This window comes from Rhinolophus sinicus, chromosome 5, assembly GCF_057876585.1.
Source record: "Rhinolophus sinicus isolate RSI-liver-muscle chromosome 5, RSI-T2T, whole genome shotgun sequence".
Taxonomy (NCBI): Eukaryota; Metazoa; Chordata; class Mammalia; order Chiroptera; family Rhinolophidae; genus Rhinolophus; species Rhinolophus sinicus.
The window spans coordinates 72,268,016-72,285,553 of record NC_142505.1 but is presented as its reverse complement, the minus strand read 5'-3'; the positions used below and the strand labels follow the sequence as shown (position 1 = coordinate 72,285,553).

At 56.6% G+C, this 17,538-nt stretch overlaps 2 protein-coding genes across 2 annotated transcripts; both read right to left on the bottom strand.

The window, feature by feature from the left end:
* Positions 1 to 4,901: 4,901 nt before the first annotated feature.
* DOK3 (docking protein 3) lies at positions 4,902 to 9,716 on the bottom strand. The gene is made up of 5 exons (XM_019711037.3): positions 9,192 to 9,716; positions 7,918 to 8,223; positions 6,137 to 6,236; positions 5,872 to 6,044; positions 4,902 to 5,792 (listed from the first exon to the last, which is right to left on the bottom strand). Exons 1-5 carry the CDS (start codon positions 9,615 to 9,617, stop codon positions 5,112 to 5,114), a joined length of 1,686 nt encoding a protein of 561 aa, XP_019566596.3. The 5' UTR covers positions 9,618 to 9,716; the 3' UTR covers positions 4,902 to 5,111.
* A 1,551-nt stretch (positions 9,717 to 11,267) lies between these two features.
* On the bottom strand, positions 11,268 to 16,501 carry DDX41 (DEAD-box helicase 41). Its single transcript, XM_019711036.3, has 17 exons — positions 16,352 to 16,501; positions 16,158 to 16,268; positions 15,730 to 15,889; positions 15,581 to 15,655; positions 15,392 to 15,452; positions 15,127 to 15,263; positions 14,664 to 14,736; positions 14,386 to 14,539; positions 14,172 to 14,308; positions 13,256 to 13,418; positions 13,012 to 13,143; positions 12,678 to 12,749; positions 12,453 to 12,549; positions 12,165 to 12,314; positions 12,003 to 12,074; positions 11,790 to 11,900; positions 11,268 to 11,625 (listed from the first exon to the last, which is right to left on the bottom strand). Exons 1-17 carry the CDS (start codon positions 16,376 to 16,378, stop codon positions 11,489 to 11,491), a joined length of 1,869 nt encoding a protein of 622 aa, XP_019566595.3. The 5' UTR covers positions 16,379 to 16,501; the 3' UTR covers positions 11,268 to 11,488.
* Between the last annotated feature and the right edge of the window lie 1,037 nt (positions 16,502 to 17,538).

Sequence of the window (17,538 nt, the reverse complement as noted above, 5' to 3'; positions counted from 1 at the left end):
TGCACAGCACTGAAAGCAGAAAGCAATGGCAGGAGTGGAGGGAAGTAAGTGGAGGGGCCCCTTGGCTGGGCCCTGAGCCTGACCTGTGGCCCTGCCCTCTGACCCTGGTCGGTCAGCTCGGCTCAGGGTTGGCCCCACACTGTCGAGGTGGGCTGTGTCCTGGTACTCCGCTCCAAAGCGGGCAGCGCCTCCAGTGGGGGTGTCAGAGTCCCCACTTTGCTCCTCCGTCCCTGCTCAACCTGGGCAGCCAGCGTAGGCGGAGAGGAGGAAATTGAGCAGGGACCGGGAGTGTGCGGGTGAGTGAACTCAGCTCCTTCTAGGACATGGCCGCTGCAGTTCTCCCCCTTCCGCCATCATCTCATTCCCCCCTCTTGTACATCATTCCCCTCACTACACAAACTGCTGTAAGAGTCTCGTGTTTAAAGAAATCCTCTCTTGACCGCACGTCCTTCTCCAGCTATGGCTCTTTTATTTTACTCCCCTTGAGAGTGAAATTCCTCGAAGGAATTCTGTCATGCTGTCTCGACTTGCTCTCCTGTTCTCTCTTGAACCCACTCCAGTCGGGCTCTTGTCCTCCCCACTTCAATTCTCTGAATTAATTCCATCTTCTCAAGGTTTCCAAAGACCTCTGAGTTATCAAATCAGTGGTGTTTCTTCAGCTTTCCTCTGACTCTACCTAGGAGCAGCGCTGGTCCAGGCGCACTCGGACTTTCCCCAGCCTCATCCCTCCTCCGCCATTGCTGCTGCTTCTCCACCTCCTTGGGAGGTCGTCATCTGTCCCCCAGCCTGGCCATCAGATCTTTCCGCTCTACACTTCCTCTCTGAGACCCCCTCCTGTCTGTGGCTTTCAATAACACCCATATGCCAAGGACTACCAAGTTATGTGTGTAGCCCTGACCTCCCCGCAAGATTGCCAGGCTATAATAGCCAACCACCTGGTCCAACCTCTCTAGTTGATGTCTACTAGATATTGCAAATCATTATGTCCCAATTTAAACTTGTGATTTTCCCACCTCCCTAGCTCCTTCCTCACTTCAGTAAATGGCACCACTCACTGTTCATCCACCTGGTCCAGTAAAAACTATGAAGTTATCCTTCCTTTCTTTCTCTGTCATACTCCAAATTCTGCAAATTCCTCTTTCAGAATATGTTCCACATCTGGTCACTACTGCCACCATTGTTGCTGCCACCCGTCTCGTGCCTAGACCCCTTAGCAGTCTTCTAACACACCTCCTTGCTTCTATCCTTACCCACTCCAGAATCTTCTTGCAGCAGCCAAAATGATATTTTTAAAGCAAAAATTGTACCACATCACCCTTGGCTTTTAGCATTCTGGTGGGCTCATGTTGCCCATAAAATTAAAGTCCTTAAGATGTACATGGCACTAATAAACTGGTTCCACCTCCCACCTGTCTCCTCCTCAGTCACTCTACTCCAGTCCCTCTGGCCTCCTCACTGCTTCTCCCAACACTTCAAGCATATTCCTGCCTCAGGGCCTTTGCACTTGCCGCTCCTTCTGCCTGAGACATTTTCCCCCAGTTATCTAAACAACAGCCTCTCTCACTTTGTTCAGGTGTCTGCTGAGATGTTGCCTCTGAGGAGCCTTCCTTGATTCATACTATCTAAAACAGCAGCCCCCTGACACCTCACCTACATCATGCACTAGTCCCTATCCTGCTTTATTTTTCCCCATCTGACATTACTTACTACCATCTGACATATATAGGTAGTAAGGGAACTTACTACCATCTGACATTATATTAAGTGTTTGTTTCTTCATTGTCCTTTGTCCCCACTAGAATGTCAGTCCCATGAGAGCAGGGGCTTGTCTGTCTTGCCCATCGTTTCCCCAGTGCCTGCACACAGTGTCCCTGCTGTGAAGGAAAAAATTGAGAGAGTGAAACAGAAATTGAGCAAAGGAAGAAGGGTCAGCCTGGGGGTACTGGCAGTCCTCCAGCAGAGAGGACCCCAGAGTCTGGTTCCTTGGGACTGTGCAAGGCTCAGACCTGGAAGGCCACCAGATCTCCCTGCAGAGGCAGCCCCTGGGTAGGGAAAGGCACTGGGCTAGGACACACTGCCCCCTGGTGGCCAGGACACTTGCAGCTGCAGGGCAACGACCCTAAAATCCCAGAGATCTGTTTCCAAAGACTTTCGCTTCCAGTGTGGTGGGAAGCTCACAGCCACTGCCATGACACAAAGAGGCTTCGATTTGTAATAAAGGGAAGCACACCAGATTGGGTACTCAGAGTTCTGGGTCCTTTCTGGCTATGTCCCTGACACTCTCGGTAACCTACAGTGTCAACTGGGATTTGCTGAGCTGACAAGGGCTGGATTGCCACCATGGGGTGGAGGGGTCCCTGCGGCAGACACTTGACTGGAGCCTCCTTGTCTCAGCTTGCTCAATGGCAGGCAGCCAGATAGCTCATGAGAAGACGTTACTATCACAAGGAATGTCCATAAGTGGAACCAAAATCTGCCTCCCCGTGGCTGCAACATCCTTTCAGGCTTTGCCCTCTGTGGCCACAGACACCCTGGGACAGCACTGCATGCAGCCCCTTTCCCCCAGCCTGCCTTCACATGACATTTGGAGGTGAATCTTAGACACCCAGAATCTTGAACAGCTGCACACTTAAATCCAGAGCTCGTTGGAGAGGTCTGAACTGAAGGTACGCCATGTCTGGGAGACATGGAGACAGGATTGGCTCACTTAGGGCTGTGGTTCTGAAGCCTGGCTGCGCTCTGCAATCACCTGGGGAATTGGAGAAATGGCTGGACTGAAGCCCTAGCCCCTGGGTGTGGGCCCAGGCGTGGGCATCTTTTAAAGGCTCCCAGGTGATTCCGTGCAGCCAGGGCTGAGTCACACTGTGTCGGAGGCCAGAGCCCTGGGCAGAGCTGGAGCAGAGGAGGAGGGAAACGAGTCAAGGAGGGGTGTCAAGTGCTGCTGAGAAGTGGGGCAAGTCCTGGTCCCAAAGGGAGTCCAGAGGCTTTTGTTTTGGGGAACAAGGTGGTGGGTGACCCTGATAAGAGCAATGTAATGGTGTAGTGGACACCACGGGGAGACGAGTCGGAAGGGAGAATGGAGGAAAGAAAGTGGAAATGAGAGTAATCAACAACTCTTTTGAGGACTTTCTCTGTGAAGAGGAACAGAGAAGTGGGGAGGTGTTGAAGGAGAATTCGAGGTCAAGGGAAGGTTTCTTTTAAAGATGTGAAATTATAGAGCATGTTGGTGAGGCTGGAAATGATGATAATGGAATTAATGGGTTGAGGAGAGAGGAGACAACTCAGTTTGCCGAGCTGTGAGGAGGGGAGAAGAGCTGGGGTCAGAGCACGAACGTTTTGGGAACAGACACTTCTTCCAACATAGGTCAGGAAGATGGTGCAGGTGCACTTGTAGGTGGTAGGAGGTGGAGGCTGTTCACTTCCGTGGGCCAGTATTTGTCTGGGTATCTGCAAGGTGGGAATGGGCAGGGGTGGAGAGAAGGTGAAGGTCTTGGGGAGGAAAAACAGCAGCTACTCTGGGCCACAGGATCTCTGGGCAGTATGGAGAGCCTGTCTCTGTGAGGTTTGAGATCATGCTGGTGAAAAGAGTGTAGTCAGCCTGGTTACATGAATTTCTCTTGCCATGGGCAACTGCCAGGCACCGTTGGAAGCTGGGGCTTTGCTGGACAAATAAGAGGGAAGGAGACAGAAGTGCAGGGTATGGCTCCATTAGGGGACTGCAGAATCCAAGTAGGATAAGGATGGAATTGTAGAAAGCAGTCGTGCAGACAGTGCAAGAAGGGTCACTGTGGCTCCGGGCAGCTGAGGAGCCCTATGTATCCTGCTAGAAAAAGTGGGCCAGAAGGAGAGGTGGCAAGGCAGATGCTTGGAAATGACTGTGTCACTGTGAAGTGACAATGGAGCATCACTGTCATTAAGATGAAGTTCAGGATGTGCCAAAGGTATGGGCAGCTGAGGCCGCGTTGTGGTCAAGGGGCCAGGAGGCCAGGTCCTCGGGGGCATGATGCTCGTGTACATGGAGGTCCCAGGGGTGGTGACAGGAGTAGCAGGAGGGGAGGACAGTAAGGCTGGCACTAAAGTCTTCATGAGACTTGCTTATCTCCTTCTGGGATGTGGGCTCCTGAACACAGCCACGTCCTCAGTGCCTAGCACAGAGTAGGCACGTGGTAAAACACGCAGTTAAAAATGAATGGATGCATATCTGGTGTGTAATTTAGTTTTAGCCTTGACAGTTGAGGAAACTGAAGCCAGGGGTTCCCCCAGAACATCTGTGCAGTTGAGTCTCAGTGTGAGCAGGGGTTTTGGGTGAAGTCCCTTCTACCTGCCTCCCCCACCCCCATCACCTTCTCCACAGCTCAGACTTCCTGGTGGTCTCATTTGGCTCCCTCAAATTCTGCCTCCACCTGCTCCTTCCTTAGTCTGATTGTCCCTTTGCTGAGGATGAGACCAAACTCACTGCAGGACCATCAGGCCTCTCATGTTGGGCCCCCAACTTCCCCTCAGGCCCTTGGAGCATCTATGTAGATGTTCTTCCTTGGTCTCTGGGCCCACCATGCCCACCCTTGGCCTGGAAATCCCGGGCTCCCTACCCGCCTGGGACAGCCCTGCCTGCCCCTCACACTCCATCCAAAGGGTGCCTCTCCCACCAGCAAGCCTCACTTCTCCCTCTGCCCTACTCATTTCTGCTGCATATGGAGCCATAATTATCTGCATCCTGCCTGCCTACTGGACTGGACTGGGGCCCACTGGCAGTAGAGATCAGGTCCAGGTCATCCATATTCTTAGAACCCAGCAGAGGTCACTGGTGTTTGCTGCAACACATGTGAGGGAGGATCTGTGTGCCTGTGTGGACCCCAAGTGCCAATGTCAGGAGCTAAAGCAAGGAGGTGTGGGCTGTGGGCTAGAAGGCAGGGCCAAGAGGGGAGCTGAAGGCTTTATTCTCAGCAGACCTGTACACTACACACCAGAGGGCCGGCAAAACTCCTGAGGGGCCTCCCCAGGCCACCTGCCATGTCCCCGTGTCCCCAAAGTCCAGAGTGGATGCAGGGCTGTGTCCCCAGATGTCCATTGTTTGCCGGCCCTCCTGTCCCACACCAGGCCGCTCTAGGTATTCAGGGCCGGTCACAGGGGGCTGGGCCCTTCTTCCGCTCCCGGCTCAGCAGTGTCACCAGCTTGGCCTTGAAGCCCGCATGAGTTCCAGGGCGGCTGGAGACCCCGGCCTCTTCACCATTGTCGCCCAGCTCCAGCTCCAGCAGCCGCCGGTACTGGGCCTCCAGGCTGCTGTCCTGGGCGGGGCCAGGCCAGCCCAGGTCCTCGCTGTTGTGGTAGATGGGGCTGGCTGGGGCGCTGCGGCCACTGGGTCCCTCCTGCATGGGGTCCCCCAGCTCGGTCAGTGCGGTGCCGGCCTCCAGCGCACACAGGTTCTCGTAGAGGTGCTCCGCAGCGCGTGGAGGCCCACTGGCTCGCTTGCATACAGCTGCATACAGCCCGGGCTCAGCGGGCAGCGGGGGCAGACTCTGTGGTCCAGGCTCGGCCAGGCACACCCTCCGGGAGCCAGGCGGCTCGGGCCCGAGGGGCACCTCCCGCAGCTCCCCAAAGGGGTCCAGCGAGGGCAGGGAGGTGGCCCGTGGCAGGGGGCAGGGCCGTGAGGCTGCCAGTTCGGGCAGCTGCTCCCGCTGGCGGGCAATGGCAGCAGCCACGACCCCGCACAGGTCTCGGGCTCGGGGGCTGCTGAAGGCGAAGAGACCTTCACCAGAGTCACAGCGGCGGCCGGCTTCGAAAGAGAACACGCCCTGGGCACGGGTGACATGGGTGGGTCAGTGACCAAGGGGCCACCTGCCATCCCCACTCCCTGCAGGCTCAGCCCCTCACCTTGTCAGAGCCAAACTTGCGGAGGAAGCGGTAGGGCCAGGTGTAGAGGGTCTGCGGGTTGGCCGGCTCACTCAGCTGGATGGCGTCCTGGCCCAGCAGCAGGACATAGGGCCCTTTCAGCTGGCAGCGGGCAGCCGCCTCGGTCCTCTGCACCACCACTGGAAACTCGCCCACTGCAGGCAGAGGGCACAGCTGATGGGTCCCCCAGAGGTCCTAACCCTGGGTGTGGTGGTGCTGAGGCTGCCCCTGCACCTCCCTGACTCACCTTCCTGCCAGGATGAGTAGATGGAGTTCTCCTCCATGGGGACCAGACCCCGCTTGGGAGCCTCCACCTCCCCTGGTCCGGAGGAACTTTCCCCTGTGCCCTGGGGAATGGGTCAACATCAGAGGTTAGAGTCACCTCCACTCCTCTTCCTGAATCCCTTCTCATGGGAGAGATGGCACCCGGGACTCTGTGACAAGCAAGTCCACCCAGGGACCTGGCACCAGTGCCACCTCTGCCCCTGACACACTGTATCCTGCGCACCTCTCTGAGCTAATTTCTCCTCTGCTCCCCCTGGAGGGTGCTGTGAGCTGTAAAGCAGAGGCACACAACAGGGTGGGCCCCACACCCTTGCACTAGGCCAGGGACCAGGCCAGCCCATGTGTGTCCCCCATAGCTTACAGTGGTGAAGGGGCAGAGCTTCTTCCCCCAGGCTTCTGGCTCCATCTCACCCCTCCCTACCCTTTGTCCCCTCACACACTTGGGCTCTGACTTGGAACCTACCACCTTGGCCCACGGTAGTATGGCCAGGGTCAAATGCAACGGGTGGGTTCCTCACTGGTCTCCTTGCTCCTGTTCATTTCCCTTTTTCTTTTCAAAATTTTAAAATTAAAAATTTTTTAATTAAAAATTTTATATATACAATATAAAATTTTCTATTTTAACCATTTTAAAGTAATTCAGTGACTTTTAATAAAGTCACAAAGTTGTGCAATCATCACCTTTATCGAGTTCCAGAACTTTTCATCACTCTAGGTACTTTGAAACCTGTACCCATTCCCCATTCCTCCCTCCCCCCAGCCCCTTGCAACCACCAACCTGTTTTCTATTGCTATGGAATTGTCTATTCTGGGTATTTCTGGTAAATGGAATCATACAATACGTGGCCTTTTGTGTCTGGCTTCTTTACTTAGTATCATGTTTTCAAGGTTCGTCCACGGTGTAGCCTGTGTCAGCACTGCTTCCTTTTTATGGCCAAGTAATATTCCATCGTATGGACAGACCACATTTGCTTTATCCATCATTGGCTGACAGACATTTGGGTTGTTTGCCCCTTTGGGCTATTAAGAATAGTGCTGCTCTGAACATTCTACTACAAATTGTTTGAATAGCTGCTTCAATTCTCTTGGGAATTGCTGGGTCTGACAGTAACTCTGTTTCACTTTTTGAGAAACCATGAGACTCATTTCCTTTTGGTCCATTACAGATCCTGTAAAGCTTTAAAACTCAGTCCTTGACTCAGTCCCTGAAGGCTTCTCCTCTCACTGGGAATAAAACCCCAAACTCCACATGTGGCCCAAGGTGGTTTCAGCTGGCTCTCAGCCCTCCCACTCCTTAGCCTCCAGCCACACTGCCTGCTTTCTGCCCTTTGAACCCACTAACTTTCTCCCCGCCTTAGAGCTTTTGCCCATGTTGCTCCTTCTATTCAGGAAACTCCTCGGACCTCAGCGTCTGGGACACTGTTTCCTCAGATGTTTGCCTGGTTGGTTGTCCTTGAGGACTCAGGCCCACTGTCCTCTCCTTAGAGGCCTTCCTGGACCATCCTGCCTAATGTCCCCTGGTTCACTCCTGGTCCCACCCCAGCCTTGTATTTTCCCCATAGCTCGTATGGCCATCTGAGATTTGTTCTGTGGCTTCTGGGCTGTTTCCTAGGCTCATAGTTGCTTGGCAGCTACTTGCTAAGTGACAGGATGTGAGTGAGCATGGAATGAATAAGGTGTGTGGGGGGAGGCACTTCCCCTGGGCCAGCCCCTGGATGCCCTGCCCTCCTGCCCTGTGCTCACCGGGAAGGCCAGCTGGCAGATGGGGCCCATCCACGCCTGGCGGTGCTGTGCAGCCAGCAGGTGGCTTCGCTCGGTGGTAGTGAGCAGGAAGGCACTGGTGTCCCGGGGGCAGCTCTCACCGTCAGCCGGCAGCACAGACACGCAGTCAGCCAGGCGAATGACTCTCCGCTCCCCACGCCGGCCAGGACCTGCACACCTGTCACCTGCTGGCCCCAGGCCACCGTCCCGGACCTCCCAGCTCTCCAGCCGTGCCACACCTGATGGGCCTCCTGCATACAGCAGACCCCATACCTTCCGCCAGGACTTCTGGGGGAGATAAGGATGGGGATGAAGACCCTCCCTGCAGCTCAGCTCAGCACAAGCCGCTCAGCAAATGCTCCTGGCCACTCAGGCTGTCCTCTGCCTCCCCCAGTTCCTCAGGGCCTCAGAGAAGGAGGCCTTACCACAGCCACCCCAGCAGGGGTAATAGTCTGTGCTTGGGGTCAGTCAGTCCTGGGTTCAGATCCACCCTACGCTTTCCTAATTGGTACGCCCATAATCACTAGTGTTCTGGTCTCTCAAAAGGTCATGAGAAGACCAGGGTGGGGCTTCTACTAGACTATGTCTGTAAAGTATCTAGCGGCCGCAACAGACCACCTGACACTGCCGTTATTATGTTGGTGCACCTCCCTCCCCCCACCTCCCAAAAAGGTTACTTAGGCCACAGGACAAGGACGGGTGCTGACTGAGGCCTCCCTTTCACCATGGCAAGGAAGGAAACATGCAAATAGTGTCAAGCAAAGGAAACAGACTGTTTATCTGCCCCGGCACCAGCTGCAGCTGAGCTGCGGGGGTGTAGGGCCTTCTGCCTGAAGGTGAACCCCCCCCACTATGTCCCATGACATGCTGGGAGGAGCTATGCCCTCTTCTGCAGGGTGGGGCTCCACCTCTAGGGCCTCTTCCAGCTCAGCCCCCCCCCCAGCCCAGCCTGGCCCTGGGAAGGGTGAAATGCTGTTGGAGTAGCCAGTCTCTCGACTCTGCCCTGCCCCAAGGTTTGGGTTCTTACACCCTCCTGTCTCGGCGTCCCCATCTGTAAATGAGGCAGGGTCTCACCAAGGCCGGCTCAGGCTCAGCCCACCTGCTCAGGTTAGGATGGGGCTCTGTCCCACCCCAACCATTGGGTTGGATCCCCCACCCTGACTCCCATCTCCATTCTCCCAGGTCTTGGTGGGCTGTCCCAGTCTGGGGCAGAGGCCGTTTGTCCTGGGCAGCTGCCTGGCAGCCAGGGTCCCCACCTTGCCGAACTTGATGTGTTGCTGGTAGAGGACGCCGTCCTTGATGGGGGTCTCCAGAGGCTCCATGGCTGCGGCAGGCCACAGGTCCACCACTCCGAGGGCCTGAGAAGACTGGTTACAGGCTGAGGGGAACTCCTCACACTTCCCCTTCTGGCCACTTCCCCTCTGTCCAGAGAGGCAGCTGCATGACTGGGGGAAGGGAACCCCATCTCCAGTAAAGGGGTTAAGATAGGGGTTGGGGGCATATTTCTTCCTTGGGGTTCCGACTGGACTGGCCAACATGCCCACGTGTGTCTGGCAGGGACCTTGGACCACCTGAGGGCAAATGCCCCATGCCTGCACCTGGGTCAGCCGGGAGTGAGAATCTGACCTGCAGGCTGGCTCCCTAGTCATGGGCTCAGACTCCTCCCATCCCCCCGGGGGCATTTGTGCACCCTGGAGCCTGGTATTCCCACAGCCCCAACTCTGCCCCAGGACCCTTCTCCAGCCAGACTGGCAAGCTCCTTGCTTTCCCACTTGGAGCCCTGGTTGGTTGGCTGGTCCTTATCTTGGAATATTTCTAATATTCACTTGCTCTCTCCATCTTTGCTGCCCTCATCCACTGCCTGCCTGTGCATTTCGTTTGTTTGAGGAAAGGCAAGAAGCAGGCTACTTCATAGAGCAGTCCCGCTCCTGCCAGGGAAATGAAAGCAGGGATAAATTTACTCACAGGAAAAGAAACAGGGTACTCCACAGACCCACATCTCTCCTTTGAACCACTGGCTCACCGAGGCCCACCTTTTTCCCATTCCTAAATGTTTCCTGCTCCCCACTGCCCTCAGGTCTAGACTGCACTCCTCACCCCAGCACTCCAGGTGCTGTGTCCGGTCCTTACACTCCAGGGCACCCCTCACCGCCATGCTCTGACGCTGGCTGCCTCTTCCTCTGGGAGGCCTCCCCAGACTACCCCATGCTGAGAGCACAAAGGCCCCAGCAGCGTGCCCCAGTCCTCATGGCATGGCCCTGCCCATATGAGTGCGGGTGGCATGCCCCCAGTGGGCCCCTGGAGAGCTCACATGCTCTTTTTAAGCTTTGCTTCTTGCTGGTGGCTTATTTTTGTGCCTTGCTGGAGGCCACTGTCGGAGCTGTGTGTGGATCTGAATTCTGGGGACAGCCTCTCACCATTCATTCAATGCCACCTATGGGAAGGAATGTGGAAACAGGCTGAGGAATAGACTGGGGGTCACATATGGGGTGTGTAGCTTCTTGGGCAGGAAATCTTTTCCAAGGGTCTCCCACAATTGGCCTGTACCCACTGTCGCCGGGAAGCCCTGAGCCTCAGCGCCACACCCCAGGCCCTTTGCGCTCTCACTGCCATCTCAGTGATGAGGAAATCACGGCTCCGAAACATTAAGTAACCGGCCCGAGGACACACACCGAGCGACAAGCATGGCTTGGGCAACTGCTGTCCTGCTGGGATAGGAATGTGGCTGTGCACATGAAGTGCCCGGCACAGAGGAGCTGCCACCAGTGCCAGTCCTCTGCCTACCCCTTGCCAGATGTCGAAATCCCAGTGCATTTGCCAATATTCTTGTAACTGCCGCCCATGACCAAGTCTGATCTCTCTGCCACTCACCTGTGGCTGAGCTGGGCAGTGCGCCACGGAATGCTTGTGGCCTGAGTGGCTGCCCCATGGCATCTGCTGCCCCTCAGCAAACAGAGTGGAGGGTTCCCTCCTGGGAGCCTGCACAGGTGGGCAAGCAGGCAGGGGGCCTGAGGCTGGAAGTCACCTCCCAAGGGGCCCCAGAAGCCCCAGGAGCATCATACAACCGACATGAAGAGGGAGGCTGGGGCAGGGCTGGAGGTTAGATAGCCAACCAGAGACCCGAAAAGCCGACCAACGATTTTCCCTCATCCACCAATGTGGTCCCTCTGAGTCACAAATCCAGCTGGCACAGAGCGGGGTCCAGCTAGGCGGCTCCTTCCACAACCAGACCGGCGGGGTGTTGGCCAAGGTGGGTGAGATGCCCAGGCCCTGGAGGTCAGTGAGGCTACCAGGAAGCAGGGGGAGGACGAGGTGAAACGCAGAGGCAGGGCTGGGGCTCAGACCACAGAGGCTTGTACTTTAATGGCAGCTCGGGTAAAGGGAAGCAAAAATAGTAATTCTGGGGGCACAGGGAACAGGCGGCCAGGCGCGGCCTGGGCCAGCCCAGGCCAGCTGGGCTGCGGATGCTGGCTTCTTGTCCAGGGAGCTGGTATGTGGGAGGCGGCTGGAACCTGGGGATTGAGGCCTCTGGAGAGAAGAGGGCGGCAGGCAGCTAGAAGTCCATGGAGCTGTGGGCCAGGTAGTCCTTGCGGCCAATGTTGCTGACCTGCTTGGTCTGCATGGCCTCGAGTTTGGGGCAGTCGGTGATTCGATGGCCCAGGCCCCCGCAGAAGGCACAGCCACGCTCTCCTGGGCGCATGGGGTATGGGGGGAGGAGGTCAGCATGGTGACAGGGCCAGGCTCCACGCCCCAGACCTTGGTCCCCCCCAAGCCCCCCTGTCCCCTGATGGGCAGAGTAGATCTGGTGTTCCCGTCATGCCCCCCTGGACTAGCGTCCCCCGCTCTGCAGTTACCTCCAATGTCCAGCATGGACTCATCCCCGCAGTGCAGCACTTGTAGTACCGGTGGCACCTTCTGCTTGGCCTCCAGCAGCAGGGCTTTGAGGTCCATCAGCACTGACTCGTCTGTGGGGCAGTGGGGCACCATTAGGTCCCACCCTGGACCCTGTAACCAGGGCCTGGAAGATCCAGGGGATCCAGGACCCCAGGGGGCCCTGGGGTACTCACCACAGGCCTTGTTGATGAAGGTGGTAGCAATGCCTGTGTTTCCTGAGCGCCCAGTACGGCCGATTCTGTGCACTGCAGAGAGAGGGGACAGCGTCTGGCCCACTGCCTGGGGCGGGGGCCGAGCCTGCAGCCCAATCCCCCACGTGGCCCCCAAGCTCCCACCGTAGTTCTCGATCTCCTCAGGCATGTCATAATTGATGACATGCTGGATGGCAGGGAAGTCCAGGCCCTTGGAGGCTACGTCTGTGGCCACTAGGACATCTTTCTTGCCCTCCCGGAAAGCCTCGATGGCCTTGGTCCGTTCCTCCTGGTCTGCAGAGGGTCAGGTGGCAGGGGTTAGAGCGATAGCAAGAGTCTGGGGAGTAGTGACAAGCCAGCCAGGCAGGGGCAGGGTTAGGTAAGGGGCTGCAATGGCAGCAGCATCCATGCCTATGCAGGCGCCACTCTGACCTTTGCCCCCATGGATGGCCACAGCCTCGACCCCCTTGAGCAACAGGTACTCGTGGATGGCGTCTACATCTGCCTTCTTCTCTGCAAAGATGAGCACCTGTCCAGGAAGGCCAATGCCAGTCACGGGCGCTGCCTCTACCCAGGTGACCTTCTCCCATGTGCTGCTCCTACTGCCCTCTTCCCTCCTCTGGGGTGTCCTGGGCCAGCCTGGCTGGCTGCACTCACGGGCGGGGGTGTCTTCTGCAGGCACTCGAGCAGGTACACCATCTTGGCCTCCTCCTTCACATATTCCACCTCCTGCCACCACAGGGCTCAGGTTAGCTGGATCTGAGAACAGCCTCACTAGCATGGCCCTGCCAGAGGCTGGGTCCCCCAATCCCAGCCGGAGGGTGACTAGTAGCCTCTTGCCACCAAAGGAAACACTAAGAATGTTTCCTTTGAATGAAACCTCCAGTGCCCACAAGGTGGACCCCCCCACCCCATTCCAATCAGCTTCAAAGGGAGCCTTGCCAGACCCCGCCCTCACAGCTGAGACTGCCCTCCAGGACTGCTTGCCCACCTGGATGACATCTAGGCTGGCGGCCCCGGCGCGCCCCACGTTGATCGTGACAGGCTTTACCAAGGCACTCTTGGCAAAGTTCTGTATCTTCTTAGGCATGGTGGCACTGAAGAGTAGGGTCTGCCGCTGGCCCTGAGGAAGAGGAGGGCAGGGGCTGAGGGCATGTGCGACAGGGTGGGCAGCGCAGAGCCTCAGGGCCCTCTGTAGTGGACGGAGGTGCGCCCTGGCCAGCAGGGAAAGGCACCTTGAAGTAGGAGAAGATGGTGCGGATGTCACCCTCGAAGCCCATGTCGATCATGCGGTCAGCCTCGTCCAGAGCCAGGTAGCGGCAGATGTCCAGGCTGACCATCTTCTTCTGCAGCAGGTCCATGAGGCGCCCAGGGGTGGCCACCATCATGTGCACACCACTAGGGACCAAGGAGAGACCCTGTTCAGCCTGACCTAGAGGCTGGTGTTCCACCTTCTCTGCCCTTGGGTCCCCTTCCTGTTACTGCTCACCTGTCCCCTCCTCGTCACCCCCAGCACCTTGCCCTATGTACAGCACACATCTCTCCTGGAGGGGGCTGCAGCCTTCCTGACCAACCAAGTGCTCCAGAGCTCTCCCTAGCCACACGGTCACCTCTGCCTGGCGAATCCTTCTGCTGCGTCCTCCTCTCACTCCCAGGAGGCTGCTGCCTGAGTCTCCAGACAGGTCTCAGACTGCACCCTGCCTCCGCAGGCCTTGAAGGGCTCACTTTCCTGGTTCGCTGAATTCAACTGTTCTGTGTCTGCACCATCCCTGAAACTGGGACTGGGGCTGGCCTGTCTGCGACCCCAAACAACTGGTGATGTCTTCTGGGGACTGCACTGTGTGGCAAGGGCACAGGTCCAACCAGTGCCTCAACCTCCTTGCTGGGCTACACATTGAACCACCCTGACCTTCCGGGACATCCCGGGCTCCTAGCCGCTGCGCCTTCTGCCTGGAATGACCCCAATCCATCTGCGCTGCCCCCACAGTCTCTCACTACATCCCTCTGTTCCACCCCAAATGACCACCCCATTAGACTGGGGGCTGGGCCCACAGGAGGCCTCCGCAAGGATCTGTGAGTAGCTAAAACACAAGGTCCTTTGGTTTATCTAGCGGCTGTGGGGTGGCCCTGGGTGGGGGTGCCTGTGCTCACTGTCGGATGGTCTCCATCTGCTCTTTGACAGACATGCCCCCGATGCACAGCGCACAGCGCAGGAGTGGTGAGCTGTCCTCCTGCAGCAGGCGGCAGTAATACTCCAGGATGCCATGGGTCTGCCGGGCCAGCTCTCGCTGCAGGTACAGGGGCAGGGGCTGGTACCAGAAGGCAGTCTTCCTGGTGCGCTGCCCTCCAGGCCAGCCTATCTTACCGAGGGGCAGATAATGAGTCCATAGGGCCCTTCGTGCTTGGAGAAAGGCAATCTCTTCTCTTGTTCCAGGCAAAACATGATGACGGGCAAAGTGAACACCAGGGTCTTGCCTGACCCAGTGAAGGCAATGCCTATCATGTCGCGGCCGGACAGACTGTTGGGAGAGGATGGGCCTGAGTCGGGTTCGGCAGAACACAGGGACTGCGTCTCCAGATGGCTGTCTAGTGACTGCTCCCGGCTGTCACCGCCCTCCCCAGAACCCCCACGTCCATACTTACATGGTGGGGATGCCCTGGATCTGAATCGGCGTTGGGTGGTGGATGCCCTTCTTCTTCAGGCCTCTCAGGATGGCTATGGGAAACAACACTGTGTCGCACAGGGACTTCATCAGGCCCCAAAGCCTATAAAATGGGCTCTGTCCCTCTCAAGTTACAAGTGTTGAAACTGAGGCCCAGAGAAAGAGAGCAAGGGAAAGACACACAGGCCCCAGGATAAGTGGAGGCTGGACCCGCACCCAGGTCTAAGGCCAGCACCACTTATCCACTAAAGTCTCTAATGGCACAAAACAGGGACTATGTACAGCTGGGAGAACTGAAAAAGGAGCCGAAAGGAACTGCTTCTTAAATCCCTCCATCCCCACTGGCTGTATTACAGCTGCGGAGCTTAGTGAGAGATGGGACACAACCTCACAGACAGACGTTTGACTATCAAAGTGTGGTACCTCTCCCAGTCCCCAGGTACCTGCAGGAAATTTCATTTCCTTGAAGCTCTTGATGGGTGGTGGGATACCATCTCCTTCCACCAGGATGTGGTACTTCCTCCGTACACGCTCATGCCGCTCTTCAGACATGCTCAGGACGTAACGCGGGGGTGTCCAACTTTGGGTGGGAGGCAGAAGTCAAGAGAGGCCCTGGGGCATAGCTGGCGTTGGGGTTTTCCTGCCAGTCTCAGCCACATCCCATCCCAAGTAAGGGTGACTACCTTTTCCCAAACTGGAAAGAGGTACCTGGTTTTGATGGGATCGTCGTATGTGATTCCCTTAGCCATCTCCTTCACTGACATCAGGGCTGAGGAGACAGATGGTGCTCAGAGCTGGCACCTGCTTCCCAGACGCCAGGCCCCTTGAGATATGACATTCCTGGGGTTGGGGCAGGAGGCTCAGTACACTTCCTCCCTGCCCCAGCTACAACTGTACCTCTGCCCTCGGCCACACTCTCCAGGATCTTCTCCTCTTCCTTCAGCTGCTTCTCCTTGGCAGACTCCTTGCGGGCTGAGGAAAAAAGCAGACGATGTCAGCAGACCAAAGGGCGCACCAAGCCCAGCCTCCGCAGCTGCTGAGCCTACCTTCAGCCTTCTCTTTGAGGTGCTGGTGCTGATCCAGGAGGCTGACGTTGGACTGAGGGCCCAGCGGGATGTCGTCCTCATCTCCCCGGGGCTCACTGCCGCTGTCCTGCTGTTCTTCCTCCGCGGCTCCCTTGCGCCTTCGCTGCAGCAGCTTCTGGAGCTGAGGTTCCACCAGCGTCCCTCAGAGCCAAGCCCAACACAGAGTGGGGCATCGGGCCCAGGAGCTGCGTCAGGACCCTGGCTTTTGGGAGAGGGTCCTGTGCCCCGAGGCGCAGAGCTACCTTGCCTCTCAGATCAGGTCGCCAGTCCCTCGTGTGCCTGGGGGCCACACTCCCGTGTAGACACCTCACCCCGCAGACCAGGGGTCACCATCCCACTGCGAAACCCCCACCCGCGCCCTCACTCGTCCTCCGACCCGGGGCCCTCACCAGCAGTTGCCGACGCTGTCGCAACGGCACGTAGGGCACGTAGTCCTCGTCGTCCTCATCCTCTGCCTCGGAGCGGCTTCCTGTGGCAGTCGCCTCGTCGGTGCGAGCCCGCTGCAGAGACACACAAGTCAAGTCCGGAACCCTCAGCCTTCACTGAGTATCGCCACCAGCGCGGATCACAACCTAGCTCCCACCTTCCGTTCGGGTTCCGATTCCTCCATCCTTCGCTGCACGCATGCGCACCACGGCGAAACCCCCGCCTTATCTCCAAGACCCAATCATATGTGAAGAGCGGACGTCGGTGCCTAGCAACGACAGCTGAGTGCCGGATCGCACCGAGGGACAAACTTCCTACTGAGCTGCTGCCCTGAGCGCGCGCGGCGTCCATGTTCCCTGAGTGGCGACGCAGCTATTGCCGGTTTGAGGGCGAAAACATCCGGCAAAGCATTATGGGATGCTGGAGGATTTGGAGCTTGCGCTAAAGCAGGAGTGTCCAAACTACGGCCCGGAGGGCCAACTGCAGCTGAGATCCACTTTTAATTGGCCCCCAGCAAATTCCAAAAATATACCAGAATATGGCCCACACATGAAACCTGGCGGTATTGCATTTCTTGGTTTTAACTCTAGGTGGAGCTACTGAGTTGATCAAGGCAGTTCCTCTACAAAACGAAATTAAGGAAAGAAAAATTTTGCCATAGGGCACTGAAAATGACAACACCAAAAAAATGCAAGATGGCAAGTGAGTGTAGAAAATTTCAGACACGGTGGGAAAATGAATACGTCTTTATGGAAGTCAAGGGGAAGTGTGTGTGTTTGATTTGTAATGAGAGTGTCGCAGTGATGAAGGAGTACAATGTAAGAGGACACTACGAAACCAAACATCAGACCTACTTGTCCTACCTACCCTGGTGTGGAACGAGAACAGAAGGTTAAGCAGATGACAACTAGCTTCCTTACTCAACAACAGTATTTTTCCTGTGCCAAAAAAACTCAAGAAAATGCCACAATAGCCAGCTATGAGGTGGCTCCACTCATTGCCCAGCATGGGAAGGCTTTGTCAGATGGTGAATTTATAAAACAGTGCCTCACTAAAGTCGCAGGAATAATGTGCCCAGAAAAAAGTCAAGAATTCGACAGCGTTAGCCTATCAAGAAACACAGCTGTGTGGCGAATCGAAGATTTGTCGGCCAACATAAAACATCAACTGTCAGACAAAACGTGTGCTTTTGATTTCTACTCCATTGCACATGATGAGAGCAGACGCCACGGATACTGCACAGTTATTCATTTTTGTGCGGGGAGTTGACAATAACTTTTGCGTTACGGGGGAGCTGCTTGATCCCAGCAGTCTAGATACCACAACAATGGGTAAAGACATTTT

Bases quoted from the DNA above. Each gene is read 5' to 3' on its own strand.
- DDX41 (XM_019711036.3), bottom strand. From the start codon at position 16,378: ATGGAGGAATCGGAACCCGAACGGAAG. The intron at 15,453-15,580 runs GTACAGTTGTAG...CTGTCTCCTCAG, and splicing joins GAGTGTGGCCGAGGGCAGAG to CCCTGATGTCAGTGAAGGAG. The intron at 14,737-15,126 runs GTACCTGGGGAC...TGTTTCCCATAG, and splicing joins GGAAATGAAATTTCCTGCAG to CCATCCTGAGAGGCCTGAAG.
- DOK3 (XM_019711037.3), bottom strand. From the start codon at position 9,617: ATGCCCCCGGGGGGATGGGAGGAGTCTGAGCCCATGACTAGGGAGCCA. The intron at 6,237-7,917 runs GTGAGCACAGGG...CCCATTCCCCAG, and splicing joins TCTGCCAGCTGGCCTTCCCG to GGCACAGGGGAAAGTTCCTC. The intron at 6,045-6,136 runs GTGAGTCAGGGA...CTCTGCCTGCAG, and splicing joins CTACTCATCCTGGCAGGAAG to TGGGCGAGTTTCCAGTGGTG.